The sequence below is a fragment of the Doryrhamphus excisus genome, chromosome 5 (assembly GCF_030265055.1).
Source record: "Doryrhamphus excisus isolate RoL2022-K1 chromosome 5, RoL_Dexc_1.0, whole genome shotgun sequence".
Classification (NCBI taxonomy): domain Eukaryota; kingdom Metazoa; phylum Chordata; class Actinopteri; order Syngnathiformes; family Syngnathidae; genus Doryrhamphus; species Doryrhamphus excisus.
In genome coordinates this window covers 2,290,001-2,314,648 of record NC_080470.1, presented here as the reverse complement: position 1 = coordinate 2,314,648, position 24,648 = coordinate 2,290,001, and the positions used below count along the sequence as shown (strand labels likewise).

Here is a 24,648-nt window from a genome sequence, read left to right as displayed (position 1 = left end):
TTGAGACCCCTGTTCTGAACAAAAAAATCTATTTTAATCTTATAAGCTCTTATGACCCATGTGTAGTACTCTAATTTGGTCACTAGGTGTCAGTAATGTTACTGTTTAGCTAAAAATGCATGAAATAGCTGCTAAACAGTGTAAAGCCTACTGCACACGCCTGCAAGCTAAATATGTATTATGTGGCATTCATTCACCAACAAACCTGATCTGGATTTGTTTTTATTAGAAGCGGATCAGAGTAGAAGGCACATAGTAGTAAAAAAAAAAAAAAAAAAGTGCAGCAGTATTTTGCACTTTACTCCTTGATAATAGTGGGGGTGATCATCTTGGAGAAGGAGTAGTATTTGCATTCAGCGGGCGGTGCAATGTCCATGGTGGTAGTGCTTATCTTCTCCTTCCTGAAGCCGGCATCAAGCAGATGGGGCACTTGGGTCTCCTGAAATCATTAACAAGAGTTAACTCGGCCGCCATTTTTATCAGTAATATTCCAAGTGTTACAATTATGGATGGATGGGAATGTGGATTTCTCAATGGGGATCATAAAGGGAAATTCAATAGTGATTAACTGTAACATGCAAAAATAGTAAAAAAAAAAAAAAAAAAATTCCGGCATTCCGTAGAATTCCAAAAGTGGACTTTGTCTTGCGTGGGTCATATAGTTCCTGACATTGACACGTGTCCCATAAAGGCATGTTATTCTTGTCACGGGTGCTAAGTGGGCCCCTAGGTATGCATGGTGGACTTTCATTGTTTTTCATTCAGTTGCAGAAACAACCAATCAACGGGCAGAATCGTGTCTAGCTCCGCCCACGTCTGGGACCCCCCCCCCCCCCCGCCACACAGATATTTTGGCAACCAAGCCGAAATGCTAGTGGAGACGGAGGCCATTAAACCCGCCTCGTGCTTTCCCCTGCTCGTGAACCGGCAACCGACCTCAAACATGGTCTGGATGTTGTCGTATTTGGTCTTGAGAAGCTCTCCCCAGGAAGTCAGGTTGCAGTAGGTGAGCACGCCGCCGCTCTTCAGCAGCCTGTGCGCGTGACCCTAAAAAGATGCGTTAAGACCATTTTCCAAACCATTAAATGTACATTAGATGCCAAACGGTCTATTTTGATATACCGCAAAGCATGCTTGGTAACATTGTATATTACTAAATTAGCATCTATTGCGATATCTACTTTAGTGCAAATTTGGTGAGTTTTTCTCCCTAATAAATAAACAATCGAGATGCTAATCCATTCGGTTTCTCTACCAACCTTGATAAAGTCAAACTGGTGAGTGTGCCATGAGTCCTCGGACAGAGGGTAAGTGTCATACAGGATACCTGGAAAACAGGGGAACACGCTTGTACACACATTTCCTGTCATTTTTATACTACGAGATGCTGCCACATTCATGCATTATTTGCATATGCAGCCATTCCATACCATCAAAGTGATTATCTGGCAACGTGGGTACAACCTGCTCCCAGAGACCCTTCAGAGGGACAACCTGTGGTGACACAAAAAAAACCTCATTTCACTCTTTTCTAACGCGTTATTACCGTAAAGCAGGGGTCTTTTCTACACAAAATAAGATGAAAAATAAATAAACAAATCAAGAATAAAGAAAATCAATCAATAATAAATAAATATAATAATAATAATAAATCGGCAAATAATAAAAACTTAAGAAACTACATATAGTTGGTGGGTAGACAAATTATTTTTTTCAGATTAAAATGAACAAAGCATTATTAGAGCCCTGTAGACATGACAAAACACGACTATAGTCACATTTATACTCTTTTTATTTACAACATATTGCGCAACTGCAGGGTCTTGAGACACATGCTAACTCGCAAAACTAGAGAGCTAGCGACCTAAACGGTAGCCTCCAAGTTATTTCCTTTCAACTTAAATAGCCAAAAACTTACCACTTCCACACGGATAGGGAGGATAACTATTAACAGTTATTTAACCTTTAACATGAACATTAATCAAACGTAATAATTTTTTCTGGGTACATGATACCATACAGCATCTATATCAGGGGTCTCAAACATGCGGCCCGCGGGCCAAATGTGGCCCGCAGGACACTAGTTTGAGGCCCCCCGCCTTGATATGAAAGTTTAATGTTAGTGCGGCCCGCGCAAGTTTGATATGGATGCTGTATGGTATCATGTACCCAGAAAAAATTATTACGTTTGATTAATGTTCATGTTAAAGGTTAAATAACTGTTAATAGTTATCCTCCCTATCCGTGTGGAAGTGGTAAGTTTTTGGCTATTTAAGTTGAAAGGAAATAACTTGAAGGCTACCGTTTAGGTCGCTAGCTCTCTAGTTTGCGAGTTAGCATGTGTCTCAAGACCCTGCAGTTGCGCAATATGTTGTAAATAAAAAAAAAAGTATAAATGGAAAAACGATGCAGACATGCGGCCCAGCCTTGCCCCAGACCCTAGCTCCAGTGAGTTTGAGACCCCTGCCGTAAAGCATATCAGTTGAAGTTCTACCGACCTTGTGTGGCTGACACTTTGCCCAGTTCTCCAGTCGGGCAAAGACTCCGTCATTGCACTCGATGATCCAGTGCTCCTCGATGGGGAAAGACTCCAGTTTGGTGGCTGCGATGGCCATGCCGAAACCGATCTCCAAAACGCGACCACCTAGTGGAGATTTACACCAGTTGGATGCATGTGGCCCGAAAACCTCATACGATTTTTTTTTTTTTTTTTTGATTAGCACCTAATCATTTACACTGATAATTACAATTTGGGTATAATAAGGATTTAGCGAAGACTGTAGTACAGTATATTCTGTTCATGATTTGTTCATGATGCATTAATGTTAAATATAAGACAGTAAAAGGGAATTGACACACATGGGAGTGAGTGAGGGTCTATTTTCACGCAAATCAAAGATGAGTTTTTCCGGCCTCCCCCCCTGCAGACATCTTGGCCGACCTCCACCAGCACAGTGACAGCTGCTGGAGAACTCTCCCAGCACCATGCAGCTCACTTTCACATATGTTACTTGATCCAAGTAGTAGTTATTATCTTCTACATGTATTTTATGTATATATATTTTTTTGTTGTACTGTTGCATTGTCTTAAAGTCGTTGGATATTTTTTATTTTATTTTGATCTTATTTTTATTTTTTTTTATTTTTTGTATTTTATTTTTATTTGTGTTTTTATTTGTATTTTAATTTCATTTTATTTTTGTCATTGTATTTTTATTTTATTTTATTTATTTTTATTTTTATTATTTTATTTTTATTTTATATTCATCAATTATTAGTATTTTATTATTAATATTAGTATCACTAACACCGGTCCTTGGTATCAGATTCATACCAAAATCTAAAGTCGTTGGATATATATATATATTTTTTTAATGTTTATATTTTATTTTATATTCATCAATTATTAGTATTTCATTATTAATATTAGTATCACTAATACCGGTCCTTGGTATCAGATTCATACCAAAATCTAGTCGTTGGATATTTTTATTTTATTTTTATTTTTTATGTTTATATTTTATTTCATATTCATCAATTATTAGTATTTTATTATTATTAGTATCACTAATACCGGTCCATGGTATCAGATTCATACCAAAATCTACACTACAGCCCACCCCCAACAAAGATTGTTAATATGCAGTTTTAAATCTTGTAATACTACGGCTATGTCACAAAACACCGCATACAAAGTGTTAAAAGTATTTTTCATTCATATTATACACATAATGTTACTTTATATGCTCAAACTGCAACGCACTACACCAACTACCGGACAACCCTGTCGAACAAACACAGTTGTCCGATAATGGAAACCAACACAATTAAACTACCTTTGGAGGCAGCTACCGTTGACAGGGAGTGCATGTACGGGGTCTCCCAGCGCTCCATCACGGGCTTATACACATAAAGTTACTTTATATGTTCAAACTGCAACGTACTAAACCAAATCCCGGACAACCCTGTCGAACAAACAGTGTTGTCCGATAATGGAAACCAAACACAAATAAACTACCTTTAGAGGCAGCTACCGTTGACAGGGAGTGCATGTACGGGGTCTCCCAGCGCTCCATCACGGGCTTGCCCATGATCTCCAGGTGGGTGTCGGCGTCATTGTAGCCGGCGTTGGCGTCGTGCCATGACGGCTTGCAGTCTTCTCCCTTTGAGAATATCGGCTGGCCGGCGGCGGTGGTGGGGGTGGTGGTCATTTTGTGTCGCGATGGGAGTCCAAGGAGATTGGCTGACCGAAACTGTGTCTTCACAGCGAGGAGGGCGAAAAGCGAGAGGCCGGCGTTTATATCGGGCTTCGTCGTGCTGACGCGGCGGGAGTTGGACGACAGGTCAAAAGCTCAACACAGGGAACGGTGGTCGCTCTGCCCAAGATTGTCTCCAAGTAAGATGCTTCACTCTGGTGAATAATTTGTCAGTGGAAGCCCTGACAAAACCAAAGGTCAAAAGCACAATTGAAGCATTGTGAGTTATCCAAGTTAATGAATTAATCATAAAAATAATAATTAAAAGCGCTTACTTGCCGTCATTAAGGCTTTTAAAATTATATTAATATTTTTATATAAACTAGATACAGTTTATATAAGTGATCCTTTGGAGATCCTTTGATTGTAGCACTTAAGTGGCTCAAAATGAATCAGTATTGTATGCTTATTGTTTATCAATATTGAAATAACTAGAGTTAGTTATATTTATATACACTTCACTCTTAAAACACATCTACATACGCTTCCCTGTTAGCATAAAAACACAATCGGGATCAAATATCTTCAGAGTGAGAAGTCGTTCACGTTTCTTGTTCTTTGAGTGCAGCAAAGGACAGCTGAAGTTCCCGGTTGGATTCCACACAGGGAGGCAATATATTTTACTCTTGTTACATAACACTCGAACAAAGACATACCTTATTTAACAATTCTATTCCAATACATAACAATATGCGGTTATAATGGCAACTGATATTGCTAAACTGTTGCAATGTATAATGTAAACCAGGGGTCTCAAACACTGGGCCGCATCAGGTTGAATAAAATGAATAAACTTTGCTTTGGTTCCGATTTTCTACAAGAAAAGCTCTGATAAAACATTCCACTGTTCTCAAATATCTTAATTTGTATTGTTCTGCACAAAATAAGATGAAAAATAAATAAACAAATCAAGACTAAAGAAAATCAATCAGTAATAAATAAATATAATAATAATAATAAAACAGCAAATAATAAAAGCTTAAGAAACCACATATAGTTGGTGGGTAGACAAATGATTTTTTTCAGATTAAAATGAACAAAGCATTATTAGAGCCCTGTAGACATGACAAAACACGACTATAGTCACATTTATACTCTTTTTATTTACAACATATTGCGCAACTGCAGGGTCTTGAGACACATGCTAACTCGCAAACTAGAAAGCTAGCGACCTAAATAATGGTAGCCTTCAACTTATTTCCTTTCAACTTAAATAGCCAAAAACTTACCACTTCCACACGGATAGGGAGGATAACTATTAACAGTTATTTAACCTTTAACATGAACATTAATCAAACGTAATAATTTTTTCTGGGTACATGATACCATACAGCATCCATATCAAACTTGCGCGGGCCGCACTAACATTAAACTTTCATATCAAGGCGGGGGCCTCAAACTAGTGTCCTGCGGGCCACATTTGGCCCGCGGGCCGCATGTTTGAGACCTCTGCTGTATGTTATCATGTACCCAGAAAAAATTATTACGTTTGATTAATGTTCATGTTCAAGGTTAAATAACTGTTAATAGTTATCCTCCCTATCCGTGTGGAAGTGGTAAGTTTTTGGCTATTTAAGTTGAAAGGAAATAACTTGAAGGCTACCGTTTAGGTCGCTAGCTCTCTAGTTTGCGAGTTAGCATGTGTCTCAAGACCCTGCAGTTGCGCAATATGTTGTAAATAAAAAGAGTATAAATGTGACTATAGTCGTGTTTTGTCATGTCTACAGGGCTCTAATAATGCTTTGTTCATTTTAATATGAAAAAAATAATTTGTCTACCCACCAACTATATGTGGTTTCTTAAGTTTTTATTATTTGCCCTTTTATTATTATTATTATATTGATTTATTTATTACTGATTGATTTTCTTTATTCTTGATTTATTTATTTTTCATCTTATTTTGTGTAGAAAAATAAAAATTAAGATATTTGAGAACAGTGGAATGTTTTATCAGAGCTTTTATTGTAGAAAATTGGAACCAAAGCGAAGTTTTTTTATTTTTTTTGTTTTTAATAAACGCAATTTTTTTTTTTTTTTTGGGAAAACCTGATGCGGCCCAGTCTCACCCAGACCCGAGCTCCAGTGGCCCCCAAGTAAATTGAGTTTGAGACCCCTGATGTAAACGTAGGCCACAAAGTTCATACATACTAACCATTTGTTCCACGCTCCAGCTGTTTAAACGCCTCCCCTCTGCGTGCAAAAATAATGACGCCGCCATGTTTACAAACATAAATGTTGCAGGTGTTTGACTTATTTATTTTTCAGGAACAGTGCACTAAAACAGTTGTATATAATTTAGTACCAAAAAGCAGTCATTGGCTATTAATTATCAGATAAGCTAACCTTTTTATGTGTACAACATGACATGCAACACAACGGGACCATCATGGCCCAAAACAGATCACTTCAGCAACATCACATCGGCTCTATAACCATTACCCATCATGCACTTGAGTCGCATTAGCTGAGGCTGAGTGGGGTTTACTCCTCACTGAGGGTCCTCATCCAGTCAGCGATTTATATCCACCTACCTCTCTTACTGGGGCCTCTCCAGTCACGCTGCTTTGAATAATAATGTAAGAGCTCGCGTTCACGCAGTAACAAACGATGGGAACAAACGATGCAGGTCTCGTGTTGTGACACGATGCTACACGGCTAATTAAAGTGAAATCGGCAAAACCTGAAGTCATCACAGCAAAATGTGTTGTCTTTGAAAGGTAATGATTCAGTTCTCCAACAGGTGTCTGCTTATGTTAATATTCATGAAAAGTGCAAAAAATGCTCATGTTAGCATGCTAACAATGCTAACACGCTAACATCAGCATTGTAACGCCTAGAATTGCTAACACTTGGCATAATAATGGTAAGTGTTTATATGTGTCTACAAATAAAAATGGCAAAACATGCTAATATGCTAACGTTAGCATGCTAGCAATGCTAACATCATCATGGTAACACCTAGAATTGCTAACGCCTACCATGATAATGGTAAGTGTTTATATGTGTCTACAAATGAAAACAGCAAAAAATGCTAATATGCTAATGTTAGCCTGCTAGCAATGCTAACATGCTAACATCATCATGGCAACACCTAGAATTGCTAACGCCTAGCATGATAATGGTAAGTGTTTATGTGTCTACAAATTAAAATAGCAAAAAATGCTAATATGCTAATGTTAGCATGCTAGCAATACTAACATGCTAACATCAGCATGGTAACACCTAGAATTGCTAACACCTATCATGATAATGGTAAGTGTTTATATGTGTCTACAAATGAAAATAGCAAAAAAATGCTAATATGCTAACGTTAGCATGCTAGCAATGCTAACATCATCATGGTAACACCTAGAATTGCTAACGCCTACCATGATAATGGTAAGTGTTTATATGTGTCTACAAATGAAAACAGCAAAAAATGCTAATATGCTAATGTTAGCATGCTAGCAATACTAACATGCTAACATCAGCATGGTAACACCTAGAATTGCTAACACCTATCATGATAATGGTAAGTGTTTATATGTGTCTACAAATGAAAATAGCAAAAAAATGCTAATATGCTAACGTTAGCATGCTAGCAATGCTAACATCATCATGGTAACACCTAGAATTGCTAACGCCTACCATGATAATGGTAAGTGTTTATATGTGTCTACAAATGAAAACAGCAAAAAATGCTAATATGCTAATGTTAGCATAGTAGCAATGGTAACATGCTAACATCATCACGGTAACACCTAGAATTGTTAACACCGAGCATGATAGTGGTAAGTGTTTATATGTGTCTACAAATGAAAATAACAAAAAATGCTAATATGCTAACGTTAGCATGCTAGCAATGTTAATATGCTAACGTTAGTATGCTAGCAATGCTAACATGCTAACACCATCATGGTAACACCTAGAATTGCTCATGCCTAGCATGATAATGGTAAGTGTTTATATGTGTCTACAAATGAAAATAGAAAAATTGCTAATATGCTAATGTAAGTATGCTAATGTTAGCATGCTAGCAATGCTAACATGCTAACATCAGCATGGTAACACATAGAATTGCTAACGCCTAGCATGATCATGGTTAGTGTTCATATGTGTCTACAAAGGAAAATAGCAAAAAATGCTAATATGCTAACGTTAGCATAATAGCAATGCTAACATGCTAACATCATCACGGTAACACCTCGAATTGCTAACACAGAGCATGATAATGTTAAGCGTTTATGTGTGTCTACAAATGAAAATAGCAAAAAATGCTAATATGCTAACTTTAGCATGCTAGCAATGCTAAGATCATCAAGAGCATCTAGAATTGCTAACACCTAGCATGATAATGGTAAGTGTTTCTGTGTCTACAAATAAAAATAGCTAAAAAATGCTAATATGCTAACGTTAGCATGCTAGCAAGGCTAACATGCTAACATCAGCGAAAAAAAATGAGTGCATTGGGAGAATCTAGATTAATACCACCTTTATTTTATTTTCAAGCTTACTTTGAACTGAAGTTTAGTTTAGTCTAGTCTAGTCTAGTTTATTCTCAGGACACTCCAACGTTTTACTACATATTGATATTTTACTATCTCCCTCCCCTCTGATGGGGTTAAGGTTTAACATGCATTGTTTTGTCCAGCTCAAAAGCAAAGATAATGTCCAGTAATCAGTGGTAAAGGGCAACCAGATACTCACTATCAGCTTCTTGTCTTCTTTTTCAGATGATTTCCTCACCACGTATGCTGTGTCAAAGTCGAAAAATGCTTTTGTCTGGAAAAACCCCCCAAAACAAACACATATGTTCCATCCATTCATTTTCTATAGCGCTTCATATCCTCACTAGGGTGTTGCGGGGGTCTGCTTGAGCCTATCCCAGTTTTGGGAGAGAGGCGGGGTATATTTTTCATCAAAATAGTAGTCATGCCAAAATGTTGTGTTGCTGCTGGATGTTCATAGTATCCGAGTGATACTGTTGTGGGGGTGCTGGAGCCTATCCCAGTAGTCGAGAGGCGGGGTACACCCTGGACTGGTCACCAGCCCATCACAGGGCACATATAGTCAAACAACCATTCACACTCACATTCATACCTATGGACAATTTGGAGTCGCTAATTAACCTAGCATGTTTTTGGAATGTGGGAAAAAAACGGAGTACCCGGAGAAAACCCACGCATGCATGGGGAGAACATGCAAACTCCACACAGACATGGCCGAGGATGGAATTGAACTCGGGTCTCCTAGCTGTGAAGTCTGTGTGCTAACCACCCATCCTCTGTGCAGCCCTGGTTCAGTATATTTTTCATCAAAATAGTAGTCATGCCAAAATGTTGTGTTGCTGCTGGATGTTCACAGTATCCGAATGATACTGTCGTAGGCATGCTGGAGCCTATCCCAGTAGTCGAGAGGCGGGGTACACCCTGGACTGGTAGCCAGCCAATCACAGGGCACATATACACAAACAACCATTCACACTCACATTCATACCTATGGACAATTTGGAGTCGCTAATTAACCTAGCATGTTTTTGGAGAAAACCCACGCATGCACGGCGCGAACCCTGGTCTCCTAGCTGTGAGGTCTGCACGCTAACCACTAGACCACCGTGCCACCTAATATAAAACCAGCATAATAATAATAATAATAATAATAGTGTTTAACTTGCATATGACAGGTTTGTCCACTAGGCGGCAGTAGCTTTCTGTGAGGCTCTTTTTCTTCCATGTTTACTGTTAGTTTTTTAATATTTCAACATTCTCCCAAAATGATTTTTTATATTTTCTTCTCTTAATATTATTCCCAGGAATATTTTGACTTCTCATGTAACTTTTTTTTTTACCCCAAACAATTTTATTTGATTTAAAACTTTATTTTTCTTTTATTTTGTGTTTCTCATGTTACGACTTAACATTTTTGTATGATACTAAAATGAAATTTTTCCAAATTTTTTCCACTTATTTCAACTCTCTCATAATTATGACTTTATTCCCATAATATTTAGACTTTATTCTCACCACTGAATTTTTCGCAAAAATGTTTGTCTTTATTTATTGTTTATTATTTGTTTATTCTCAGCTTTATACTACAAAGATGACATTTTTAATCTCATATTATGACATTTTCTGTTAATATTTTGACTTTTCTCTTGCAAAATTATTGCTGATTTTAAAATTTTTTAATTTTCTAATTATAATTTTAGAATGTACTGCGGACCGTGGACTGCAAATGGCCCCTGGACTGCACTTTAGACACCCCTGCTTTTACAACGTATAGAACAATAGAATGCGTTATGTCACCAAGTGTTGTCTATTGATAAAGTTGTGTGTGTGTGTGTGTGTGTGTGTGTACACCAAACGCGGGTATGTGCTGCTCTCCTGTGGGTGTATTCTATACACACGATTTAAGAAATTCTATATTTTATTATTGGTAAACAATAAATGGACATGTATATTTCAAAAGTACATTCTGCCAATATGAATTGCCAAATTACACGAAATGTGATTAAATGTAAACATAGCATACCGTTGAGCTAACTAGCTAGCCTCTGATGTATTTATTCTAAACTTTAAAAAAAAGGTTTTAAAAGTAGTGTGAAAAAAATACAAAGTAAGAAGCTAAAAATTTACCACTTCCACACAGAATAGGAGAACTTTTTAAAAACTCAAAATAATGTCAGACATGCCATGGTTGTCTCATCAATGTAATGTTACTGATGTCTAGTAACCATAATACTACATACAGTACATGTCTTTCAATATTATTTCACTAATAATACAACAGTCAAGCAGGAAATAGTTTTTTTTTCGGGTGAGAGGCGGGGTATATTTTTCATCAAAATAGTAGTCATGCCAAAATGTTGTGTTGCTGCTGGATGTTCACAGTATCCAAGTGAGACTGCCGTGGGGGTGCTGGAGCCTATCCCAGTAGTCGAGAGGCGGGGTACACCCTGGACCGGTGGCCAGCCAATCACAGGGCACATATAGACAAACAACCATTCACACTCACATTCATACCTATGGACAATTTGGAGTCGCTAATTAACCTAGCATGTTTTTGGAATGTGGGAAAAAAACGGAGTACCCGGAGAAAACCCACGCATGCACGGGGAGAACATGCAAACTCCACACAGAGATGCCCGAGGATGGAATTGAACTCGGGTCTCCTAGCTGTGAAGCCTGTGTGCTAACCACCCGGCCTCTGTGCAGCCCTGGTTCAGTATATTTTCCATCAAAATAGTAGTCATGCCAAAATGTTGTGTTGCTGCTGGATGTTCACAGTATCCGAGTGATACTGTCGTGGGGGGGTGCTGGAGCCTATCCCAGTAGTCAAGAGGCGGGGTACACCCAGGACTGGTGGCCAGCCAATCACAGGGCACATATACGCAAACAACCATTCACACTCACATTCATACCTATGGACAATTTGGAGTCGCTAATTAACCTAGCATGTTTTTGGAATGTGGGAGGAAACCGGAGTACCCGGAGAAAAGCCACGCATGAACGGGGAGAACATGCAAACTCCACACAGAGATGGGTGGAATTGAACCCTGGGCTCCTAGCTGTGAGGTCGGCGCGCTAACCACTCGTCCACCGTGCCGCCTTCTTTCAATATTATTTGACTAATAATACATATAAAAAAAAAATAAAAATTCACGGTCGGGGTTGTAAATAATGAACTGCGATAAATGATACTTGTGGCGGTCTAAATGTATTTGTGGCGGGCTATTCCAATAATTGTGGCGGGCTATTCCAATAATTAATAATGTAAAGGCAAAAAGGCTTTTTTTCCCTTTGCAACGCACAGTTAAAAGTCAAGTCATTCATTTGCTCAGAGGTACTAAATATGAAAAAATAATATCCATACTTTGTGGCTAAACAAATGTTAAAGAAATGTGATGTTAACGACACTCCGGCGCTAATGTGACCGCGTCGCTGTGCCTTTAAAGGCGCAGCTCCCTGCAGCGTCGTCATTGCGCAGAGCAGTTTGAACCAAAAAGCGGAGTGACCTTCCTCCGCTCTCAGTCTGAGAGAGAGAGGGGCAGCACTCAAGCGAGAAGCCGGCCACAGCTCCCACAAGCCCCCCGCTTTATAGCCTCAGAGATGAACTTAGTCGGCGATGAAGTCGGGTAAGCTCCTTGTGACGAAGCGCTGTTGTAATGTAATGGATCTCGTCCTTAATTAATTGTTTTTTTTTTGTTTGTTTGTTGTTGTAACTTGCACTCTGTCAGCCCCCAGCTTGTCAAGCTGTCATTTGACAGCTAGCGTTAGCTAGCAAGCTAGCTTAGCTCCAGTAAGTTAGCGGGACAGCTAGCCGGGACAAAGACGGTTTCAAAAAGTGAAACTTATAATAAAAGTGGCGCATATGGTGGCTTTAGTAGAAACGTAGTACTTTGCTTCGGGGTTCTATCACGCGGCGTGTTACGGTATGTACAAAAGTGTTACATTAGTCACTTATACCAGCTGCTGAGCTAGCCTAGCTAGTAGCGCTTGCCAGCCAAGCCAAAGTCTCACTGACTTGGCCGAGAGGACACTTAGCGGGCACCGCTGGAGGATGTAGCATCCTATCCCCGCCAGCTGGTTCTCCACTTTCCGCTCAGCGGTCAAGTTTGTTGTCCGATAACGAGCCCGCATAAGGAAACTTAGACAGTGGACTAAACAGCTGCCGTATCGCTACGGTTATCCGGCATCCGGGTGAACCTGTCCGCATACCGGGAGCACCCCCTCCTCTGTGTCCCGTTCCGGAGGCACCTTGCTAGGCTGAAGACTGCGTCTTATACCTTAGTGGTAATATAGAATTATTAAAAAAAATGTGCTGAATTTAAATAATTTGCTTTTTATAATGGCACTTTCATGTGTATTTGACAGTTATAGCCCATGTTTACCTAACTGTGTAAACTTATGTATTTGCTGTTTACACCTGACTACACTATGGCTGTAAAATAAATAAATAAATAATACACCTTAATATGTACTAACCCAGGGGTCTCAAACACACGGCCCGCGGGCCAAATGTGGCCCGCAGGACACAAGTTTGAGGCGCATGCCTTGATATGAAAGTTTAATGTCAGTGCGGCCCGCGCAAGTTTGATATGGATGCTGTATGGTATCATGTACCCAGAAAAAATTATTACGTTTGATTCATGTTCATGTTAAAGGTTAAATAACTGTTAATAGTTATCCTCCCTATCCGTGTGGAAGTGGTAAGTTTTTGGCTATTTAAGTTGAAAGGAAATAACTTCAAGGCTGCCGTTTAGGTCGCTAGCTCGCAGGGGTCTCAAACACGCGGCCCACAGGCCAACTGTGGCCCGCAGGACACTAGTTTGAGGCCCCCGCCTTGATATGAAAGTTTAAAGTTTGATATGGATGCTGTATGGTATCATGTACCCAGAAAAAAATTATTACGTTTGATTAATGTTCATGTTAAAGGTTAAATAACTCTTAATAGTTATCCTCCCTATCCGTGTGGAAGTGGTAAGTTTTTTTTTGCTATTTAAGTTTAAAGGAAATAACTTGAAGGCTACCGTTTAGGTCGCTAGCTCTCTAGTTTGCGAGTTAGCATGTGTCTCCAGACGCTGCAGTTGCGCAATATGTTGTAAATAAAAAGAGTATAAATGTGACTATAGTCGTGTTTTGTCATGTCTACAGGGCTCTAATAATGCTTTGTTCATTTTAATCTGAAAACAATATTTTGTCTAAGCACCAACTATATGTGGTTTCTTAAGTTTTTATTATTTGCCGTTTTATTATTATTTATTTATTTATTTATTACTGATTGATTGATTTTCTTTATTCTTGATTTGTTTATTTATTTTTCATCTTATTTTGTGTAGAAAAATAAAAAGTAAGATATTTGACAACAGTGGAATGTTTTATCAGAGCTTTTCTTGTAGAAAATAGATAGTAAAAGATAATAAAAACTGTGATTTCTTTAAAATGAAACCACACGGCCTTGAACATGGTGTGTGTGTGTGTGCGGGTGGGGGGGAAATCATGAACAATCATGAAAAATCATGAAAAATCAATGAACTCTCCTACTGTGATGCTCATTGGTGTTTTGTTTTTGTTTTTTGTTAGAAAATTATTTGTCGGTGGACTGGACTGGAGCACCACGCAAGGTAAGTATATTAAATATTGTTTTATTTAAACATGTGAACCCTAAGCTCATTTGTATGCAACATAGAGTCAGTGGAATGTAGTTTGTTGTCTTACAGGAGGAGCTAGCTTCATGATTATTAGGACTGTGAAAAGATAAATAAAAACATTAAGGATTGTCGAGTCTACACTTCAACAAGCGTTGAATATTGATGAATGTCTTTCCTAATGGCGCTAAACAAATGAACGCTATCGTATCTCAAGCTTACAGACCTGGCTTTTCTGCCGTATGGAAATGATTGTGAAATTTGTTAATATTGTGTCATTTGAATAACTGTTTTGTTTAACGACTGCGTGGCAGTAAAACAGCATTGAAGAGCACCAGTAGTAATAATCCTCCTCACAGGACTGCAATCTATATGTGGCCAGGGTGAATAGGAACAACAAATATGTTTACAAGTACAAAGAAACTTTTTTTTTCTTGCCTATTGTTTGTCCAAATATATGCATATTTATAGAAATGTAAATATATATTTTTCCTAAATTAAAGATTTTTTCCCTCCATTTTGGTATATGAACTAAAATACAAATAGAAGTCATTTAACCACGTTATAATACGTAATATTTTACACTGGTCACTAGATGTCAGTCATGTTACCGGAATGCTCCATGAGACACACAAGCACCAGATTTGATCCCCGGAACAAAAGGCTTTTGTTATGTTTGAAATATCTTACACGCGCTACATAACCCACGTAGAGTTGAAACTCAACTCTGAACCCCCAACATTACTTCCTGTCTTAATGAGCATGTGTCTTACGTATGTCTTAAATGTCTTGTATACTTTATTTATGTCTGCTACATTGGATTATACAAGTGTAAAGGTCACTATAGGGGTGTTATTTCATGTCTAGAGGGCTCTAATAATGTTAAATCATATTTAGAAAGTCATAAACTATTTTCATTCATTCATTTTCTACCGCTTTTTCCTCACGAGGGTTGGGGGAGGGGGTGCCGGAGCCTATCCCAGGTGTCTTTGGGCGAGAGGCAGGGTACACCCTGGACTGGTGGCCAGCCAATCACAGGGCACATATAGACAAACAACCATTCATACCTATGGACAATTTGGAGTCACCAATTAACCTAGCATGTTTTTGGAATGTGGGAGAAAATAATAATACATAATAATACATAGCTTTTATTGAGGTCGTCCTACATTTTTAAAAATGTTTTTAATTTTCCAAATATTTCAACTTTCTTCAAAATGTTCTTTTAGTAATATTATGATTTTATTCACATAATATTAGAACTTTTTTCCCCAACCTAATTTTCAAAAAATTATAAATCTATTTCATAATTTTACAACTTTAAAGAATATTCTTTAATATTTCCAGTCATTGCTTCTAAAATGACATTATTTTTTTTCATAATATTACAAGTTTATTCTCGTCAAATTGCCAATTTTTTTTCTCAATATTTTGACTTTATTCTTGCAAAATTACAGCTGATTTTCCAGTTCTGTTAACTATTTCAACTTTCTTCTTGGAAGTTTCTATGCCGCTTATCCTCACTAGGATTGTGGGGGTATGCTGGAGCCTATCCCAGCTGACTTCAGGCGAAAAGGCGGGGTACACCCTGGACTGGTGGCCAGCCAATCACAGGGCACATATAGACAAACAACCATTCACACTCACATTCATACCTATGGACAATTTGGAGTCGCTAATTAACCTAGCATGTTTTTGGAATGTGGGAGGAAACCGGAGAAAACCCACGCATGCACGGGGAGAACATGCATGTGTGGAATCGAACCCTGGTCCTCTTAGCTGTGAGGTCTACACGCTAACCACTCGACCTCCGTGCCGCCCATTGATATTTTGCAGAACCTGTTCTACCCCGCAAAGAATTCCTCCACACCCCCCAAAAAAAAAAAAAAAATTCTTCCATATCCAATTTCTAACAATTCTAACAAAAAAAAATGTTCATCCAAATCACTGCAAAATGAAAAACCAATTAGCTCTGAATTGAATACCGCCTTGTGATTGGCAGCCATGAACGCACCCGAAGAGAGAGAGTGACTTAGTCCCAACAAGAATAACATTCGCGCCAATTCACCTCATCTCAAAATGCTGGTGTCAACAATGCCCCCCCCCCCCCCCCCCGAGTATAGCAAAACAAAAGTATGTAAAATTAGTAGTAGCGGGGAGCAAAATTCATCCTTAGCGTGTTGCAATGGACAATTCACATTGCTCTTATGCTATTATGCTATTGTTATGTAAACACTCAGGGTGACGCGCAGTGGAGCGAACGTGGCTTCAAACATAATGCGGCTTCAACTCAGACGTGAATGAAGTGTTTTCTTGTTTACTTGTTAAACACAAAAATAAGCTAATGTTAAGTCAACTTGGTATTTTGTATTTAACTAACACAATACAACTGCGGAGAACAGGTTGATAAGAAAATAGTAAACGACAAAGGCAGTCATTTCATTGCAGACGTTGCAAAAGGGAGAAAAACAGTATGTTGGAATAAGAATTGTATACCTTCCATAAATTCAACATTATAACTATAACTATAATTTTGTTTAGGATTTTCATATTTTCATGGTGCCGGCAATTTGTGTAGTCGACTGCATTTTATAACAAAAACTACTCGTTCTTAATATTGTCATAAAAGGGTTGGGCAATATTTTTTTATGTACCGGTATTAGAGTAAATAAGAGCGCCGTTTGCCCACGTCTGCCTAAACAAAACAAGAGTGTCATGCAAAATATCTTCCATATGCAGTTGGAATTGCATGGGTGGCTACATCTTCATTAATCACAAGCACAGGCATTACAATGTGTTGAAGATTTTCTAGCAATTCATTCATTTTCTATCGTTTATCCTCACAAGGGTCATGGGGGTGCTGGAGCCTATCCCAGCTGTCTTTTGGGCGAGAGGCGAGGTACACCCTGGACTGGTGGCCAGCCAATCACAGGGCACATATAGACAAACAACCATTCACACTCACATTCATACATATGGACAATTTGGAGTCGCTAATTAACCTAGCATGTTTTTGGAATGTGGGAGGAAAATTGTTCTTTACGTGATCCAAATTGTTCTTTACGTGATCCAAATTGTTCTTTAAGTGATCCAAATTGTTCTATACGTGATCCAAATCGTTCTCTACGTGATCCAAATCGTTCTCTACGTGATCCAAATCGTTCTCTACGTGATCCAAATCGTTCTTTGCGTGATCCTAATCGTTCTTTGCGTGATCCTAATCGTTCTTTGCGTGATCCTAATCGTTCTTTGCGTGATCCAAATCGTTCTTTGCGTGATCCAAATCGTTCTTTGCGTGATCCTAATCGTTCTTTGCGTGATCCTAATCGTTCTTTGCGTGATCCTAATCGTTCTTTGCGTGATCCTAATCGTTCTTTGCGTGATCCTAATCGTTCTTTACGCGATCCTAATCGTTCTTTACGCGATCCAAATCGTTCTTTGCGTGATCCAAATCGTTCTTTGCGTGATCCTAATCGTTCTTTGCGTGATCCTAATCGTTCTTTGCGTGATCCTAATCGTTCTTTGCGTGATCCTAATCGTTCTTTGCGTGATCCTAATCGTTCTTTGCGTGATCCTAATCGTTCTTTGCGTGATCCTAATCGTTCTTTGCGTGATCCAAATCGTTCTTTACGTGTTCTTTACGTGATCCAAATTGTTCTCTACGTGATCCAAATTGTTCTCTACGTGATCCAAATTGTTCTTTACGTGATCCAAATTGTTCTTTACGTGATCCAAATCGTTCTTTACGTGATCCGAATCGTTCTCTACGTGATCCAAATTGTTCTCTCCACGATCCAAATTGTTCACTTATGATTGGAATGTGACTAATTGTACACTTATGATTTCAGTTGGGGCTCCAAATATTGCTTTATAGTCTTATTATTATTATTATTATTATAACCGGGTCCAAACCGACCTTAGCAATACAGTGGTCATAATTTCAACCAGACCATTTTAAAATGTAGTAAAAATTATTTTTTTGTTTTTATTTTGTTGAAATAGAGTTTCCTGACAAAGTCAAAAAGCCTTTATGCAATAAACAAATGTTATGCGATTTTTTTTTTTTTTCAATTAGCGCTCCACATCGTACCAAAGGTTGCCCACCCACGGTCGAGCCCGTGTCCAGCCACTGGTGCTTGTTTGTTCCCTTGTGTAGCTTTTTAGCCTTGTCTGTCTTAACAGTAGCGTAGCATACATATCTGCCTTAACAGTAGCGTAGCATACATATCTGCCTTAACAGTAGCGTAGCATACATATCTGCCTTAACAGTAGCGTAGCATACATATCAGAAGCACAGCACTGTGAAACTCAGCTTGTTCCCTCCCTTGGCATTGCCCGCAGGGCTTCCCAGCTATGAGGAAAAAGCAATTACAGACTCTTCATTTGTTCAAACTTGCATTTGCCTCAGTTGGTGTGGGCCGCCATCTCAATGCCGTGGTGTACGGGGGGGGGGGGGCTGTGGAAGATGACATTGTGCATGAGGAGCTTCAATGAGCTAGATGTTATATATATTTAGAAATTCATACTGAACAAAACCTTCTAATTTTATGAATAGTTGATTCATCTTTCAGCACATATACTGAAAGTATTTTTTAATATCTTTTATCATGCTAAAAGTGTCCATACTATATCTACCCCTTGTGTTCTAGAGGCAAACAGGGCTGAGTCATGTCTTTCATAACTGCAGTATTTCTGTGTTGTTGTTTTTTTTTGCTAAAGTGTGATTGTTTTGGTGTTTATTTTTATTTTATTTTTTTTATCTTCTTCCCTCAGAGACCCTGAGAAACTACTTTTCACAGTATGGGGAAGTAGTGGATTGTGTTATCATGAAGGACAAAACTACTAATCAGTCACGAGGATTTGGTTTTGTCAAATTCAAAGACCCCAATTGTGCACGGGCGGTGCTGGAGACAAAGCCGCACATTCTAGATGGGAAAAATGTGAGTATTTCTTCTAAAAAAAAAAAAAAAGGACAACTACAACAATATTTTCACGTTCATATTTTCCCTCTGAAAGAAAACTACATTTAAGATTAAGATTAAGATATGCCTTTATTCTTCCCTCAGTGGGGAAATGTGTATTGCACAGCAGCAAGAGTACACAGTTGGTTAAGGAGTACAAAATACACAATATAGAAAAATAAACAATATAAACAACCCAAGTATTTTACTGTGATCCAAATTGTTCTTTACGTGATCCAAATTGTTCTTTACATGATCCAAATTGTTCTTTACATGATCCAAATTGTTCTTTACGTGATCCAAATTGTTCTTTACGTGATCCAAATTGTTCTTTCGTGATCCAAATTGTTCTTTCGTGATCCAAATTGTTCTTTCGTGATCCAAATTGTTCTTTGCGTGATCCAAATTGTTCTTTACGTGATCCAAATTGTTCTTTCGTGATCCAAATTGTTCTTTCGTGATCCAAATTGTTCTTTCGTGATCCAAATTGTTCTTTGCGTGATCCAAATTGTTCTCTATGTGATCCAAATTGTTCTCTATGTGATCCAAATTGTTCTCTACGCGATCCAAATTGTTCTCTACACGATCCAAATTGTTCTCTGCGTGATCCAAATTGTTCTCTGCGGGATCCAAATTGTTCTCTGCGGGATCCAAATTGTTCTTTACGTGATCCAAATTGTTCTTTGCGGGATCCAAATTGTTCTTTGCGGGATCCAAATTGTTCTTTGCGGGATCCAAATTGTTCTTTGCGGGATCCAAATTGTTCTTTACGTGATCCAAATTGTTCTTTGCGGGATCCAAATTGTTCTTTGCGTGATCCAAATTGTTCTCTGCGTGATCCAAATTGTTCTCTATGTGATCCAAATTGTTCTCTATGCGATCCAAATTGTTCTCTATGCGATCCAAATTGTTCTCTACGCGATCCAAATTGTTCTCTACGCGATCCAAATTGTTCTCTACGCGATCCAAATTGTTCTCTACGTGATCCAAATTGTTCTCTATGTGATCCAAATTGTTCTCTATGTGATCCAAATTGTTCTCTGCGTGATCCAAATTGTTCTCTGCGTGATCCAAATTGTTCTTTGCGTGATCCAAATTGTTCTTTGCGTGATCCAAATTGTTCTTCACACGATCCAAATTGTTCTTCACACGATCCAAATCGTTCTATTTTCCCTCTGAAGGAAAACTGCATTTAAGATTAAGATTAAGATATGACTTTATTCGTCCCTCAGTGGGGTATTTGTATTGCACAGCAGCAAGAGTACACGGTTGGTTAAGCAGTACAAAATACACAATGTAGAAAAATAAACAATATAAACAACCCAAGTATTTTACTGCGTAAGTACAAGCAAGTGTAAGAGTATTGTAGTTGTGTACCTGCCTGCAGCTACTTGTGCAGATGTTTCCCTTTTTGTAAAAGTCTGATATTTGTTTACCCAACAAGACTTACCAGTTCAAAGTCAAATTGGCAGTTTATGCTGGAATATTCAGACGGATAGAAACATACCACAAACCAATGCAGTATTTCTTCATCCAAAGAGACATCTTTGGATTTTAATAACGACCAAAAACTGTCCTCTTGTCTCCTGTCAGATTGACCCAAAGCCGTGCACTCCTCGAGGAATGCAACCTGAAAAGTCTCGAACTAAAGAAGGATGGGTAAGAAAAAAAAAATTGGATTTCCTCTGGTGAGAGACGATGTTAGGCGTTTTACCCTGGAATACGACTTCCTGTCACAATCTGCCCGCGCAAAGATAATTCCAGTGGCACTTGCTAGAGTGCAGATCTCTTCCCCCCTGAGGCTAAAATGTTAAAGAGAAAAGTAGACCGCCATATTAGCATTGTTGTCCGTCCATTTGCTACCTAACAGGTTACTTTGCTTTTTAGTTCATGTCAGTTTTTAAAAAAAATAAAATTTTAAGTTTGCAACACTGGCCCCTCCTGCTACATCTTCTTATTCTTTGGCAGACCTGGCACCTTTTCATGTGTTTATGAGATATTGCCAAATGTGTTTGTGGCGGGCCACTACATATAAATGAATGTATGCGGGGAAACATCAAAATAAGCAGTCCATTTTGTAGTTTTGTAGTTTGTACACTACAATGTACTGCACTTGGCACCTTTTTAATAAATAATGGTTATTGAAGTATATTATCTTTGTAAAGGCAGATTTTTCCCCTCATATTATGCATGTGTTATTGCAATTGTTCTAATGTTATTGTTATAAGTGTCTGGAGTGGACTTTATATTTTAACTTTCCTCTTGTGTTAGCTTTCTGGTAGCATCTCTTATGTTTTGACCCATGTATTAAATCAGATATAAAATACACTAAAAACAATAACCATCAAATTAGCTTCTCATGTCTTGGTTACCTTCTTAGGCTTCCTCATCCATGAAAATGTTGCTTTTAATACTTTTGGCCTTTTTTTGTCACTATACCCCGACATTTTAATTTACAAAAATGGTCAAATGAACCTCAAAAGAATATTATTGAATTAATAAATTGAAGGTTCTTTTGTTACCTGGCTATTACTGAGGGATATAGAACATATCTCTTAAATCAATGAGTTAGATTTATGTTCTCATTTTAGTATGAATCACTAAAGAAACATCTATGGTGTTGGGGTCAATTTTGACCCATATATATTCATGTCAAGAAAAGGTAGAAAAACTTATTGTTTTCACCAACACAACTTTAGTATAAAGTGGAATCAAAAAGCAGAACAGGTCCACATCTTGGTTCACTCTACTTCTTGGCATTCTTTACATGATCCAAATTGTTCTTTACGTGATCCGAATTGTTCTTTACGTGATCCAAATTGTTCTTTGCGTGATCCAAATTGTTCTCTACGTGATCCAAATTGTTCTCTACGTGATCCAAATTGTTCTGTGCGTGATCCAAATTGTTCTGTGCGTGATCCAAATTGTTCTGTGCGTGATCCAAATTGTTCTGTGCGTGATCCAAATTGTTCTTTACGTGATCCTAATCGTTCTCTGCGTGATCCTAATCGTTCTCTGCGTGATCCTAATCGTTCTTTGCGTGATCCTAATCGTTCTTTGCGTGATCCTAATCGTTCTTTGCGTGATCCAAATTGTTCTTTACGTGATCCAAATCGTTCTTTACGTGTTCTTTACGTGATCCAAATCGTTCTTTACGTGATCCAAATCGTTCTTTACGTGTTCTTTACGTGTTCTTTACGTGTTCTTTACGTGTTCTTTACGTGTTCTTTACGTGATCCAAATCGTTCTTTACGTGATCCAAATCGTTCTTTACGTGATCCAAATCGTTCTTTACGTGTTCTTTACGTGATCCAAATCGTTCTTTACGTGATCCGAATCGTTCTTTACGTGATCCGAATCGTTCTCTACGTGATCCGAATCGTTCTTTACGTGATCCGAATCGTTCTTTACGTGATCCGAATCGTTCTTTACGTGATCCGAATCGTTCTTTACGTGATCCGAATCGTTCTTTACGTGATCCTAATCGTTCTTTACGTGAACCGAATCGTTCTTTACGTGATCCTAATCGTTCTTTGCGTGATCCTAATCGTTCTTTGCGTGATCCAAATCGTTCTTTACGTGATCCAAATTGTTCTTTACGTGATCCAAATCGTTCTTTACGTGTTCTTTACGTGTTCTTTACGTGTTCTTTACGTGATCCAAATTGTTCTTTACGTGATCCAAATCGTTCTTTACGTGTTCTTTACGTGTTCTTTACGTGTTCTTTACGTGATCCAAATCGTTCTTTACGTGATCCAAATCGTTCTTTACGTGTTCTTTACGTGATCCAAATTGTTCTTTACGTGATCCAAATCGTTCTTTACGTGTTCTTTACGTGTTCTTTACGTGTTCTTTACGTGATCCAAATCGTTCTTTACGTGATCCAAATCGTTCTTTACGTGTTCTTTACGTGATCCAAATCGTTCTTTACGTGATCCAAATCGTTCTCTACGTGATCCGAATCGTTCTTTACGTGATCCGAATCGTTCTTTACGTGATCCGAATCGTTCTTTACGTGATCCGAATCGTTCTTTACGTGATCCGAATCGTTCTTTACGTGATCCGAATCGTTCTTTACGTGATCCAAATTGTAAATATGAAATCACACAAGAGGAGGGTTAAAAGGGGACCTATTATGCTTTAATGCTTTCAATGCTTTATATTGAGTTGTGGACTCCTGTAGATGAGCTCCACTCGGTAACCCACGCAGAATGCTTTCTAGAGCTTCCAGATCTTGCACCCCTTTCTGCAGTGTTTCCATGGACCACACAGACTGTTTAATTTACTCCACCCCTGGCCATACTCTAGGCACGTTATTGGTTATTACTCCGGCTGTTATTGGTCACATTCCCAAGTGCTCCCGAGGACTTCCGGATTCATCGGTGTGTGTTTACCTTGTATAAGGATGTCCGGATCGCATTGACGTCAGTAAAACTAGGGGTTAGAAAAAAAACTTCTTTCAGGGCTCACTTCCAAATGCACTTAACTCATTATTTGACGCTTTGGCATCGTTTAGCACGATGGTACAACCTTGTAACGACGTTTATAGGTCAGAAAAGTGGAGAGAGAGCACAATAGGTCCCCTTTAAAATGTCAGCAAAGGACTGTAGCGATATCAGCACATCTCCGAAACAGGCTGGCGTCTGACATTTTTGTACCATACTATATAGACAAACAACCATTCACACTCACATTCATACCTATGGACAATTTGGAGTCGCTAATTAACCTAGCATGTTTTTTTTGGAATGTGGGAGGAAACCGGAGTACCCGGAGAAAACCCACGCATGCACGGGGAGAACATGCTAACTCCACACAGAGATGCCCGAGGGTGGGATTGAACCCTGGTCTCCTAGCTGTGAGGTCTGCGCGCTAACCCCTAGACCACCGTGCCGCCCAACCTCGGATATATCGGATTCAATTGTTCCCACTGGTTTTGTCCGATATAAGCGAAATCCGTTATATGCGTATACCGGAAAATGTCCGTTTTACGCATATATCGGATTTATATCCGGTATATGCGTAAAATCGGATTTTATCCGTTTATAAAAAGGCACTTCCTTGACTATGTTTCCAATGTACCTGGACGCGCAGGCAACGCTGTAAAATGACGTCGTATAGCGGCCTGTCACGATTCGGCGAATCGGAGCGCCACGATGCGGCCATCCGATATATGCCAGGGAAATTTCATGGAAATGCATTGGAACGGGACTGGAGATTTTGTCCGAAATAGGCGAAATCCGTTATATAAAAAATCCGATATATGCAATGAATTTTTATTGGAAATGCATTACAGAAAAATCGG

General features: G+C 38.6%; 2 protein-coding genes across 7 annotated transcripts in view; one reads left to right on the top strand and one right to left on the bottom strand.

The window, feature by feature from the left end:
• Nucleotides 1–203: 203 nt before the first annotated feature.
• gamt (guanidinoacetate N-methyltransferase) lies at nucleotides 204–4,413 on the bottom strand. Its single transcript, XM_058072573.1, has 6 exons — nucleotides 4,019–4,413; nucleotides 2,499–2,644; nucleotides 1,431–1,494; nucleotides 1,260–1,327; nucleotides 937–1,047; nucleotides 204–439 (listed from the first exon to the last, which is right to left on the bottom strand). The coding sequence occupies exons 1-6, from the start codon at nucleotides 4,209–4,211 to the stop codon at nucleotides 299–301; spliced, it is 723 nt and encodes a 240-aa protein (XP_057928556.1). The 5' UTR covers nucleotides 4,212–4,413; the 3' UTR covers nucleotides 204–298.
• The window catches only part of dazap1 (DAZ associated protein 1), a 50,507-nt gene continuing 28,153 nt past the window's right edge, over nucleotides 2,295–24,648 (top strand). For 2 of the 6 annotated variants that reach the window (XM_058072572.1, XM_058072567.1), the window contains exons 1-4: nucleotides 12,038–12,369; nucleotides 14,318–14,358; nucleotides 19,156–19,322; nucleotides 20,937–21,002. In XM_058072572.1, the coding sequence (XP_057928555.1) occupies nucleotides 12,344–12,369; nucleotides 14,318–14,358; nucleotides 19,156–19,322; nucleotides 20,937–21,002 (300 nt within the window). In that variant the 5' untranslated portion in view covers nucleotides 12,038–12,343. Of the gene's footprint in view, nucleotides 4,397–10,273; nucleotides 10,512–12,031; nucleotides 12,370–14,317; nucleotides 14,359–19,155; nucleotides 19,323–20,936; nucleotides 21,003–24,648 lie in introns of those variants that run through there. The other 4 variants (XM_058072570.1, XM_058072571.1, XM_058072568.1 and 1 more) reach the window with 4 other exon arrangements.